Source organism: Buceros rhinoceros, unplaced genomic scaffold (genome assembly GCF_000710305.1).
Source record: "Buceros rhinoceros silvestris isolate BGI_N320 unplaced genomic scaffold, ASM71030v1 scaffold38129, whole genome shotgun sequence".
Lineage (NCBI taxonomy): Eukaryota > Metazoa > Chordata > Aves > Bucerotiformes > Bucerotidae > Buceros > Buceros rhinoceros.
In genome coordinates, this window is record NW_010433922.1 from 7,422 (window position 1) to 20,587 (window position 13,166).

The 13,166-nt window shown below is 40.1% G+C and overlaps 1 protein-coding gene across 1 annotated transcript; it reads right to left on the reverse strand.

Moving 5' to 3' along the window:
* Window positions 1-2,422: 2,422 nt before the first annotated feature.
* EAF2 (ELL associated factor 2) lies at window positions 2,423-12,898 on the reverse strand. Its single transcript, XM_010144266.1, has 5 exons — window positions 12,810-12,898; window positions 12,010-12,146; window positions 11,131-11,288; window positions 7,641-7,904; window positions 2,423-3,259 (listed from the first exon to the last, which is right to left on the reverse strand). Exons 1-5 carry the CDS (start codon window positions 12,876-12,878, stop codon window positions 3,213-3,215), a joined length of 675 nt encoding a protein of 224 aa, XP_010142568.1. The 5' UTR covers window positions 12,879-12,898; the 3' UTR covers window positions 2,423-3,212.
* Window positions 12,899-13,166: the final 268 nt, after the last annotated feature.

Below are 13,166 nucleotides of genomic sequence, written 5' to 3' on the forward strand. Positions count from 1 at the left end.
AGGAATATGTATTTTAACAAAAGGCAAACACACTTATTCAAGTCTTCCCTTTTCTTCATTCTTCTTTTTAACCTCCTCAAAAAGCTGGTCTGAACTCCCTATCTACTTAGACTGTCCTCAGCACCTTCTGTGGTTAGCTGAATGACTTCAGTAAGTGGTGAGAGGAGGAACCTCACATGTTCTGCAAGCATTCAGCCCAGGAACCATCACAAGCCAAGTCATCTTCTCTTTCTTCCCCTGGGCTTCTCTCTTTCTGTCTAGCCTAGGCACACTCATCTCCTTTGTTTAAGAAGGATTCAACAGCCTGCTTGGCTTTTCTCAGAAACTGTCCTGTAAAAACTCTCAAGAAAGTAAAAAGCATTGGCCAGATATTATACAAATTTTGTGGGCCAAAATCTTGAGAAACAAAGCAAACTATTACCTGAGATGATCTGTTCATATTTGTTTTCCCAGAAATCAGTCAAGACAGACCCAAGAAGTAATGCTTCTTAGAAATACTGTTGCTGTGTTCTCAAGATGATTCACTGTCTGTTAGCACAGAAGTGACTTGCTAAAGCCCTTTAATTTGAAAAATGTTTATCATCTCCCACCTTCCTCAAAATAAAAAACAAGCTCATGCAATATCACTGATGCTATCAGGTGCCTTGACAATAAACTCCGCAATGAGCTGTGCTCATGGTATCATGATTTTGATGAGCAGCTGTCTCCAGTAATCCATGCCTAGGCATCAAAATAATTTTTCAGAGACTACACATGAAATAAGATACAAAATGCAGGGATATTATATTGAGTTTGGTGCTTATAAACTAGAATTTCCTAAAGGCCTGTTAGAGCATTAGGGACAAGGATCACAAGAGGGAATTACAGATAGACCCAAAACCCCAAGGAAATGGCAATCCCAGTGTAGGCATGGAATAAGAGGTGATGGGGCTGCCCTGAGGAGATCGCTTCAGCCCCTCCACGTGCCCCAAGGCAGGGTTCATGGAAAATAGAGATCTTACAAAAATTGGAAGCTGTCAGGCAAGGCAGTTATAACTGGTAAGCATATGCAATCACCATTTCAGGACCTAATGGGGGTTGAATACCACAATCCTGACGATGCAGTTACTAGACAAGCTGTGCACAAACCCGGTGCCATGCAGAGAACAGGGCTCGGGCGAGCTGTGGCTGCAATGGTCTTTAGCATTGCAGTAGTCAGAAAACTAAAAAAATGCTGAAGTTTCCAGCTGCACTTGGAGGTATTTTTTATTTATCAAAGTGATACGCAGATGTTCTTTGAATCCAAAACATACACAATAGCTTAATCTTGACACACTAAAATATTCTTCAGATGTACCTACTGCTTACAAATACACACAGACTTTAAATCTCTGGATGTAAAGACAAAATAGCTGAAAGCAACAAGGTAGAACCAGGTGTATTTCATAAGATTATTTTGAAAGCAACACTTGGAAGAACAGCAGTCATAGGAACTTACAGCAGTGGCTGATTTTATTCATTTCTAGTGAAGTTGACATCACAGGAACAAAAACTGGTTTTAAAGGAAAAGAAAAGAATTTTCAAATCAGGGTCCAAAAAACAAACAAACTTCCAAGACCAAAAAAAGACAACCTCCTTATGGTACCAGCTTTAGGAAGCTGGAAGACTAGCAAGCTGTTACCCAGGCCAGAGCATGGACCTGTGCCATAGCTTGGTGTACAGAGCACAAGGTGAGGAAGCACCAGAAAGCAGAATTTCCAGTATTTCATTCCTGGTGGTACCAATAACAGTTCTTCATGAAGGGTAGACACGGTTTTGGCCTGTTAAATCTGCCTAAAGGTGAGCACGGGCTGATACTTGCAGCACAGTTGAGAGAATAAGCTAGTCTAGTTCTATCTGCTGTGCGCATTTACTGAGTGTGCATTTTCTCATGTCTGCACATTCAGGCTTGTGTGTGGGATTCAGTCCTCACAGTTTGGACACAGAGCTGCGGCTGAATCACCGCAGTCTAGCAAAGGAGTCTTGCGTGCCAGATTTGTCTCACCAGAATTCACCCCACAGACATTTGCTGGTTAGTTACAAAAGTTTTCAGTAGTAAACTTGAGGATGAAATTTGGACTCCTACCTGCCATCCTTCAGGTCTTGAAATAGAATTTCGAACAGGAAAAAATAAGGCTAGGCAAACCCCTCTTCTTGTCTAACACAGTATCCCTTAGCAAAGGCATTTGGATATAATCTGTACTAAATATTCATCAGTACACTAGCACTGCCACAAACTTTTGGCAAGCCCTTGTCTCAACGTAGGCAAAAGCAAACACTTGACTCCTGCAGAAGGGCTGCCACTTCACTGCTTTCTGTTTTTCTGCATGACCCTTCCACTGGCATGACTGCTATAGGTAGGAAGTAGAATTCTTAACCAGTACAAAGAATCAGACACACGAAGATGATAAATATTGCTTTATTAAATTACTTATATTCCTACAAAGAAATTTTCTGATTTCCATTACAGAGTTAAACGAAGGAAATTCATTGCTGTCTCTGCAGTTATCTAAATTTAGATACAAAAAGGTTGTAAAAAGACCAGCCTATTCAAGTTACATAAAAAAAGGCAGAGAATAGACAAGTTCCCTTAGGAATCTTGAGGCTCAGAAATATAAAGTCCTATAATACAATGAAATTAAGAATTCAGCAATGTGTTGAACAATTGTAAACTGTAACTGCATTAGTGGACCACATTATTCAGCAGTTTCCTTAAAGGTATGAACTGTGAACTAAAAAAAAAAAAAGTGTAGCTGACACAGCAGACTTCATTTAGTTGTTCTCCCTTTCACTCCCTCCAAGTAAAAGTTGTGAGATCAGCATTTAAACGATAGGAAGGAAACTTGCCTCCATAAATATCAGAAATTTCTCCATTCCATAGCTATTTATATAAAGTAACTAGCCGTTACAAATCAGTTCAAGTAAAACAGGTGGTTGAGGCAAAAATAATCAAAACCAGATCATACATGATTTTACTGTAAATACAGTAATTTGAAAGATAAACACACAACCATAGCACTGACAGGGTATCAATGCCACTGTATTACAGACATGATGTGTCAGTAGAAAATTAGGATGTCTACTATCAAAATCGAGGACATTCATTCCAGTCTCTGGTAATCTAATCTTAGTGCAAAACAGATGCTAAGACACATTTAGCAAAAAAGATGATACATTTAAGGCCAGAAATTTGTTCAGTCATCACTATCGCTTCCAGATTCACTCAGCTGCAAGTCATTTCCTAGAAGAAAGAGTCATCACATTAGTCATCTTCAGGGAAATGCTTTTCTTCTTTCAAGAGATTCCCTTTCCCAATTAGAGGCTTACAAAAACCAGTAACAAACAGGTAGGGGGACTGGGTTGGGTGATCTTTACAGGTATCTTCTAATCCAAAATATTCTTGGATAAGAGAATAAAGAGATACAGAATCAAACTCAGAGACAGAACCTTGGAGAGATCACCTCTCTACAATTTTTAAATCTTGGCAAGGAAGCCACTAGCTCATGAGCCACGGGAGCATTTAAGATCACCAGATCACAAGAGACAACACCTAGCTATCTTTGCCACCCACATTTTCATGCTTCATAATCGGGAAAACTGCTGGTGAATGCAGTTTTGTGAAAACCAAGCTGGTTTGTTTTTTTTTTTTTTATATATATACACACATCTGAATGCTGCTCAGCTGAGCTTGAAAACAGAGTGGTGTCTCAATCAGGAAGAGCAGCTCTTTGATGTACCATTTAAAGATGTATCAGTGACCTACTATTTCAAACAGGTTTTGGAACAAGCGAACAAACAAAACATCAAAAGAAATTTTACACAGTGCTTTAATTTGGTGGCTCTCTCTATATGTTTCAAAATGGCAAGGGAAGAAGAAAGGCTTCATTGTGCTTGCAATGGATGTCCAGAAGCTTAGGGGGTAGGAGGGCAGGAATCCTTCCAGGATGACGGATAACTAACACAAAACACAGCAGCATCCCCTACAGCATCTACACTGGATCTAGCAACTTCCCATGCATCCTTGAGAATTTGTTCCAGCTAGGATGCTTTTATTCATGCTTCCCTTGCCAAACAGCCATTAAAAAAAAATTCCATCTCAGGTTGTGCAGAAACGGCCTAAAACCAAACAGAGAACCCCCCCCAAAAATCACTGAAACTGAGCAGGCACACTAATTTCACAGATCACTTCTGCAGATGGGTGACAAAGCAACCTCAGGAGGGTAAACCCAACAAGACACTCAGACCAGATCTCATTACCAGGCACATCATTTCTGCCACAACACTGAAGGCTTTAACACGGCTGCATTTAGCCTTCCTTTGTTTTCCACTATGTCATCACTAACAATTAGAAAGTGATTCTCTGCAAAAAAAACAGAAAACACTTTTATATAAAGACAGACTAGTGAAGGTGTTTGCAGCCATCTTTAGTGCTACTGCAGACAATTTTTTCCCAATCCTCTATACAGGGACAACATTTACAGCTGTACGATTTTAATCTAAATTAGAAAAGCAATTTTGAAATAACAAAATCAAACTGTCTGTCAATAATTATTCAGGACAATATTTTATCCTCAGAAATAATATTTCAAGGCAGAGAATGGCATTGGTAAATTAAACTCACGCATTTATCACTCAAAGGAAAACTGACAGTGAATGCTGAGATCCCAGCCCTGTTATGTACTACCTACTTTAGGAGAGGACTGGGAATACCAACAAGATAACCTTCCAAACAGCGATTCCGCAGCCTTCAAAAGTTATTTCAACATCGTTAATAAAAATTACACAAACCCTGTAACGCCAGCCAAAAATACCAATGCTTGTGAAAACCACCAGATGGGAAAAGCAAGAACTCCAAGTTCCAGAGTCAGAAAGAATGCATTAGGAATTACTTCAGGGAAAACTTTCTGCCCCGTTTTTATAACCCTCCCTCCAAAAAACACCTCAGAGAGATAGCAAAACCACAGACTAGAGCTGGTAGTTTTCAGAAGGGTCTGGTGCAAAAATGGAAAGTTCCTTTTACTAGGACTCTGAAGAAACATCCAGATTCTACTGTATTTAAAAAGCAGAAATAAAGTGGGGAAAACAGTTGAATTTAGTTTTCACAGTGCCAGTTGCCTATTAGCAATATTAATTAGGGAAATAGATTGCACTGCAAATCATGAATTCCTGGAACTTTTAGATCAGTGACTATAATACATTCAGCTGAATTCTTCCAAGACATAGGTGATGGAAAAACTCACAGGAGTGACCCGTGTTTCACAGCTCTTGGTGGTCACACCAACTCCAAACTAATGCAAGGAAAAACTGTTTTCTGACTAGCTGCTTGTACCAGCACCAAGAATCCAAAGAAGAAAAGTTGTGCTGAATACCATGTACATAACAGAAGGTACCAGGATAGCCACTCTATGTTGGTTTTTCTTTGGAAAATTACTACAATAGCTCTTGTTTAAACAAAAAGTAGGCATAAAGCAACACGATCTGGTATTTATGAGGAACAGATTCATTAGTGCCACCATTTCCTAACTTTGTTATAAAGCAAGTTGTTAGCCTAAATAATCACCTTCTAAAGGTAGAAATGGGAAGAAACAGGATTTTAACGGTGAGGGGCAGTCTTGAGCCCTGGGTTCTTTAAAGAGGAGGACTACGTATATCTGACAGAGCTATTTGGTAACCGTGCTCTAGACACCACCTCCTGTGTTTTCAGAGTTCCACAAAACCTTAGCCATATAATTTCTATGTGCAAGATGAGACTCTGCTCTCTGAGCCTTCCCCCAGCCTTCTGCCTGCACACAGCAAGCCAAAGGAAAGCTTCACTAACGACCCACTCTGGCCCTGATTCTACAGAAGTTCACAGAACTAGTCATGCACATGAGTGGTCAAACCTCAAAACAGGACTAGACAAGCAAACAGCTTGTGCTGACATTTGTTGGTTCAATATTTTTTTGTAAAATATTAAATGAGATGGAAGAAACGACTGTACAGGACCCTGACTCAGAACTCTTGCCATTCAAGCTAGAACCACGTGCTATCCATTTAGTTTCTCACATTTTACTCTCCTGCCAAATTCCCTTAGCAAGGGTGCTAGAGAAACACATTCTCACTAAAAGCAACTATTGAGATCTTTATCTAGTTGAAGGGTATTTTAAGTGTTAACCATAGTGGAAACTGGGGACAGAATCGTTTTAAGCAGTGAATAGAACTGTAACTGTAGCAGAAGTAAGCGGGGTTAAGCTGAGGATCTAGGCAAGCCTATATAGCCAAACCCAAGGCTCGATGCTACAGGCAGAGGTTCTACCGTCAACGTGGTTCTTAAGCACCACCAAGCCACCAACTTCCCCTGTAACAGTTCGATGTTGTCGTGTTTTAAGCAGCAGTTTCTCACTATGACTGTTGGTACTGGTGGACTTGGCCACCTGTACTTGTAAGTGTGTTTCTCGGTGGAAGCTTGGCCAGCTGGGATTCCGTCACGGGGCATAGAGCTTAATTTCATTTTCGTTACAGTTTTATTTAAAGCATGAAGAACATGAAATCCCATTTGTGAATAAGGGTTAAAATAAATGGCACACTCTATAGTTACACAAATTATACACATGAAGACATTGTTCTCTACAGTGACAGTAAAATGAAAGCAGTGTTTAATCCTTTGCACATGAAGTCACATGACTTTTCAGTCTGATCTTATCTGTTAATGCAGACCGTAAGTATCTGTGCTGGTTATTTAAGTATTTAAATACTAGCTACAAAAAAACACCCCAACCCTATTCATGTTATCCAGTATTGAAATAAAAGTAGATCTGTCAGTCTAAAATTTCAGTATAGCAGTTTTACATACAAACGAAAAACCTTAAAGATCTTTGGCTGCAAACTAGGGTTGATGGGAATCTCTTCAAACTGGGAGAGTGCAACTAAGCACCTAATTAAAAAGGCAATAATTTCTGAAGAGTCACTATAACTGAATATTCACTTCTGTGTCTGAATACTCCTGCCATTTAGGTAGCAAACAAATTCTCTACCTAGTGGGGCTCTTCCTCTGTCCAAACTCTCTTTTTGAATACCCTGAGCATTGACTTCCACTTCTTGAGGAACATCACAGCTACTCTTCAGGTTACATTTTCAGTTGCCTATCACCTGGAAGCAGATCGCCTCCTTCCTTTACAAAGCACAGCTTTGCCATGCTGTCCAGGGGAACAGTGCCATGAAGAATAGTAACTGAAGTAGCCAAGAATACACCACCTCTTCTGTAATTCAGAGTATTGTGAGCACAGCGTGCTTCCCATAGTTCTTATCCAAGAAATTCTAAGTGTATGTTTTGGGAGTGCCCTGTTAGTTCAAGTATTTTCAATAGAAAATTACTGTTCTCCAGTCCCAATGTATATAACTGGGAGGAGGCCAGAAGAGTTTAGGAAATGTTTTCAACTGCATCAGCTTTAATTTAATATCTCTGGGGACAAAGAGCCTTCTAGCCCAGTGTCTAATTCAAACCGCTGCTGAACACTCAAACCCTAGCATGACTTCCCACAGTTTTAATTATAACAGAGACATACTTAAAACCAGTATGGTTTCCTTTCAGAATCTTGAGGCCTGGAATCCTGCACTGAGAAAAGAACAGCTTTTGTACTTACGTAGTGTATTCATCATGTGACCACTGCTCTCTTGGGACCGGTTATGACTGGCATCTTTGTCAGGGACAGCCTGTTGTGGTACGGTAGACACAGTAGGCTGTGGCTGCAGGTACGGCATTGACATAGGAAGAGAGGGCTTCCTCTCCTCATCTTCGGAATCACTAGAACTATTTTCACTACTTGAAGAGGATGAAGAACTTTTAGAGTCAGATGAACTGTCAGAGCTACTCATCTGGTCCATGATACTGGCTTCTGCTTTTAGCTCTGCAAACAACATGATGAATGTTAACTGAGAAGCAAATCATAACTGAAATACAAGGAGGAGGGGACAAAAAGAATAAAAAAGAAACAAATCAACAGAAATCAGGTGCAAATCATGCAACATAGCAAGTAAAAAAAAAAAGAACAAAACCAAACCAAAATGACCAGAACTCTTGAACAAAGAAAAGGGCACAAGCAAGCCTCCAGCCTGCTGTTTTCTTCTTTTAGCTTAGGCATGTTCTCCCTTTCAAGCCAAGCATTAGAACAAGATAACTGTGAACCCAAATGCTAACCCCACATCCCACATAAACTTTAGTTTCTGCAGCTAGCAAGTCTTCCGTATTTTCCTCACCACCCCCAGAGATGCCTTTCATTGACTAAAAACTGCAGTTCTAGTCACTCAGGTAAGTTAGCTGGAACACGTCTGCAGCTGTCCCCAAAATACCTCCCGGCAGTTCAGCGTCACAATCGATACACTTGTTTGGACTACGTGATATTTCGCTCAAAGTCAAACTAAGCACAAAGAATATCCAAAGGAGCCATCCACAGTTTACTGTTGGGAAGAGTTCAACAAATTCTTGTTCCCTTTATAGATTTGAGGTAGACAAGACGTACTGGAAACTAACAGATCAAGCGGACTCAGCCAACTTGCATCCTTGATGAAATAACTCCCTTAATTACAATAATACTTATGAGAGTATGGCTGGATAGATCACGTTGCACACTATTCATTGGTGGTATAAAGTAGCCAAAATCCAACGTACAGAGGAAATTAAGTTTTCCCTAAAGGGTACACACGCTAATTGTGGAAACTAGGGGTGCTGCTGAAGTGAGAAGCCTGACACAGACCACTGAACCATGGTGGATAGAGATTTTATACAGCAACTTGGAGTTACCCAGATGGCAGAAGTTCATCATTATAACAGATTGTAACTATCCAGACATTGGTTACGATGGTCTTACAAGCACTTGCAATTCTTCGGGAACAGATTTGATATAGCAGACATAAAAAGCAAGTAGCAGAGTGCCTCGTCTCACTTCAAATTCACCGATAGAGAAAATTCACCGATAGAGAAGAGCGGGTTGAAGATGAAAGTCAGCAAGATGCAAGACAGCTCAGAGATTAATCAAGAGAAGAATAGAAAACAAAAGAATGAAGCTTCAACACAAACTTCCACGAAGCCTTCCACTCTGAGTTACCAAAGGCCACTCTAAAGGAAAGGTACTCCTGCCAGTCAGCCCTATCAAAGGCCAGCCTAAAGGAAAACAGCATTCAGGAAAAATGGCACCTGAAATAGTGTGGCTATAGCTTCAAGGACAAACTAACCCAATGGCAAGTTGGAACAGAAAGTACAATAAAAGATCATACTGGCTGACAAACATAAGGAAAGAGAAGGAGAGTGAGTGAGGACACGTATAAGAGAACAGCTTAAGGACAGAAGAGAAGACAGAAAAGCCGAGGCAAAAACTAGGACGCAACTAGCAGAATGATCAAGAAGTCATTTCAAAATTAATTCTAGAGAAGAGAGGCCAGAGGAAACAACTAATCTACCACACACCTGGAGCTCTAAGCTAACTGAAAGATACCACTCAAGTGCTATGCACTTAATTCCACTTCCTCCCTGTTCCTGCCAGTGTCCATCAGGAGAAAAATGTTAAGTAAAAGGCCAACAGTTAACACCAAAAACTGAGGAATAAGATCTCTGCCTTGAATTTTGATGTAATTCAATATGACAGAATTTAAAGTAAGTATTTTCAAAGAGTGAAGCACTACTAAAACCTTCGGTGAAACAGTAGGCGTAGTGTTTAGGCACTATATTCAGGGCAGTTTGGGACCTATTGCAGGATAGCTAAAGGGGAGGGACAATGAATCGGGGATCTAGAAAACTCAGCTTCTAAGGAAAGACTGAACCAGCTGACATCATTTTGCATAAAGAATGGGAAAGGCAGCACCTTCTGAATACTGGAAGGACTGCCCAAAATCAGCAAAGTAATCTGGTCTGTACTTGTATAATAAATATGGAAGTACTAGTAGGCTTACTGTCAGATTATTTATTAGGAAGAACCTGAACAGTGAGGTGAACAAAGCCCTGGAAGGGATTGCCAGAGAGGACACAGGATCTGTCACAGGAAGGCTTTAAGAACAGGTTAAGAAATTATGTCAGAAATCTGACTCTAGGATGGACTAGATGACTTTAAAAGGTCCCTACCAGGTCTGTTTGTCAACTATTCTGCATTCCTTAGTAGTACTCAGAATTGGACTGGCACTACACAAAAGTTTGATACATGTTGGCAGACATTTTGGTGACTTGCAATATGTTTGACACCACCCCACCCCCACCTAAAACAACAGGCCACCAAGAAAAAGCATCATTATATTCCATGCGCTCAAATACTCCTTCCTCTTTGCAACCTTAGAGTTATTCTAGTACTGTTCCGTAGTATAGATTTCTGGTCAGAGTTTAAGACCAAAATGGAAAAAACCCCAAAACCCTTCATGATGACACATCTAAAAAAAAAAAAATCTGTTTAAAGGAATTCAGAACATCTTGGGAGGCAGATGTCATTTCCAGTCAATGAAACTGCCACCTGTCAGCATTTCTGTAGCGAGTAATTACCACCTGCCATCCTCCTGGTCCTCCAAAAGGAAATAAAGCCTCCTATTAAGTGAAACATGAGCATTGCACCAAACCAGAGTCTCTCAAGAGTACTGGGCCCTGTTCAAGGGTTGATTTATGCAGGTTTTTAGCTGTCTTTTCCATTGGAACCTCATCTTTCACAAGGTCTGATCCAGTAATTTAAAATGTGTTTTGAGTTGTACAGCACTGTAACCTAGACATTTGCTGAGCACAGAGAAAGAACGAGAAGCAATGTCAAAATGGAAGCGACTCGGTTGATTCCAGTGCCACAACACAATCCACTACATACTTAATTAAAGTAGCAGCAGAAGACAGATTCGAGGAGAGAGAGCAGTGGGACCCTTGCCTTTATTAAGCCTAATGGTTTGTCTGATTTTTTTTACCTTAGCAAGTTCCAAATGCTGCTTAGTCACTACTTGAGCCAGGGTGGTCATTTTCATGTCAGCTAAAGCGTTTACATGATCAGCTTCTACTGCAAATCTCAAATTAAAAAGAAACAAACCCCACACAAACAAAAAACCTTGGCTCTTAAAAAACTAATTGCTAGTTAAGAGCAGAGTTTCTGCAAGTTATGTGCCAGTGAAGCTTACCACGTTCAATGTCATCCATAGGAGAAGAGGGAAACATCTTTTCTTTTGGTGGAGAATTTTTAACGTTGTTTGGAACGTTGTTTGGAACCTTAGTTGCATTTCGCATTTGCTGCTGTTGTTGCTCTATGCGAGACTGGACTTTACTGCTTCCTTCAGCTCTGGGTGTAAAAGCAAGATTTTTAATCACTTGAAGAAAAGGGAAAAGGCAAGAACCCAGGGGACGCAGCACCTTAAATGATGGGATTATTTGTCAGGCCTTTCTAAATAGCATCACTAGACTTCTGGATAATTATACAGGTATATAATCATAGATAGAAGTATTAAAACTTGTTTTTTAATACAGTGCTGACAACTTTTTTACCCCTTGCGAGCTGATCTGTTTTTATACCTGCCTACCCAGGATCAGGTAATAATAATTTTGCTGGAAATTATTTATATGGACTCAGCAACAGGAAAAAAAATATTCAAAAATTTGGTGCAAGAAAAATGAGCTATTAGTATTACTGAAACATCACAGAATTTATTTTTTATTTCCTTATTTAGAAGTCAGAAGACAGTAGGCAAGATACTTTCCAAACGGATTTCTAACCCCTTCAAACTCATCAGACAATAGCTGTCATCTCTTCCAACAATGTGACAGTTTTGCCTTAAAATAAAATTTTAAAAATCCCATTTCTTCTGCCAGTCAAGACTCGAAAGCTGTGCAGTCGGTGTGCTGAGAAAGCAGATTTTCACTACTCTGAACAAGGCCAGGTTCTTTCTGAAATTGATGCTTCGCTAAACATAGTAAGAGGTAGTGATCTATCTCAGTTCAGACTCATTACCAAATCCATTTTTACAATGAGCAGGGCACAGTTGTTTCTCCTGTAAATCACCCACCTGGTTTTTTTCACAGTGATGTTGCTACTAAGTTTCTCTAGGCGACATTCTCCAGTGTCATGGTTGATAATTAAGATACATTCTTTTAGGTAAGGCTTCTTGGAGCCCTTGAACACAGTCACCGGTGGAGTTGAGCCCTATGAAATCAGAAGTCCAGTAAGTGTTACTGCTGTAGTCTTTTTGTCCTTAGAAACACCAATGCATCCCAGCCATGACAAGTTCACCACCAGCGATCATTTCTAGTCTTTAACATTGTTATCAGTTAATTCACTTTAAATTCACACTGAAAAGCAGCTGGAGTTTGACTCTAACAGGTTTCACCCAGCTTAGCTTCACTTGAAACAGATAAAATCCTTATTTTCCAAGGAGAGCATGCTCACTGCAGGGCTCCTGCTCCCAAAAGGGGTTTCACTTACCCTCCCAGCAGAGCAGTAAAGCGCAGCAGGGAGTAGATTTTCCCTTTCCAGTCTTTCCTGCTTTAGAGCTGCACTAGAGCAATAAATACCAAGGGGAAACTTGCACTGCCAACATCCACATGAAGCTTTTCTGTGTACGCAACACTTCTGGGTCATCCCGCAGCATATTTCCAGCGTGGTGAATACTCTTAAAGTCACAGCGCAGCTGTTTAACCTTCAGGTCTTTTGTCATTTTACATTCTAGAGCAATTGCTTTTCTATTCTAAAAATCACACAAGCAGTTCTGAAACAGCACTGAAACTTCATATCCTCCTATATCTGGTATATACGGATGACAACAAAACCAATCATTCCCCTGGGCCTGCTGCTCTTCACCCCACTCACCTCAATATTTGGCAGCGTTATTGTCACCTGTTCACCTTTGCCAACTTCAAGGTCTCCTTCACAGGACATATCAATAGATGCAGGCTTAAAGTCATCTGAATACAAAAAACAAACTGCATTATTTACAGGCTTTTCAGGAATCTTATAGATTTTAAATGGCATTTAAGTTGCATTTGGAGGCTATAAAGCTAAAGCCTTTTTTTGCTAGTGTTTCATCTACCATTTTTCTGAGCAGATCATTCCATAAGTGAGAAGAATACCAAGTCAAGGTGGTTTTCTCAAAATTCAGTCTAAGTGTTGAAACCTTTTGGTTAAAATTAGAAAAATGCCTTTGGTTTTGATGGATAAACAGGCTGA

Coding starts and splice junctions, on each gene's coding strand:
- EAF2 (XM_010144266.1), bottom strand. CDS start 12,878: ATGTCCTGTGAAGGAGACCTTGAAGTTGGCAAAGGTGAACAGGTGACA. Junction 12,147..12,809: donor TAACGCTGCCAAATATTGAG/GTGAGTGGGGTG, acceptor CTGATTTCATAG/GGCTCAACTCCACCGGTGAC. Junction 7,905..11,130: donor TATGGATGACATTGAACGTG/GTAAGCTTCACT, acceptor TGTTGTTTGCAG/AGCTAAAAGCAGAAGCCAGT.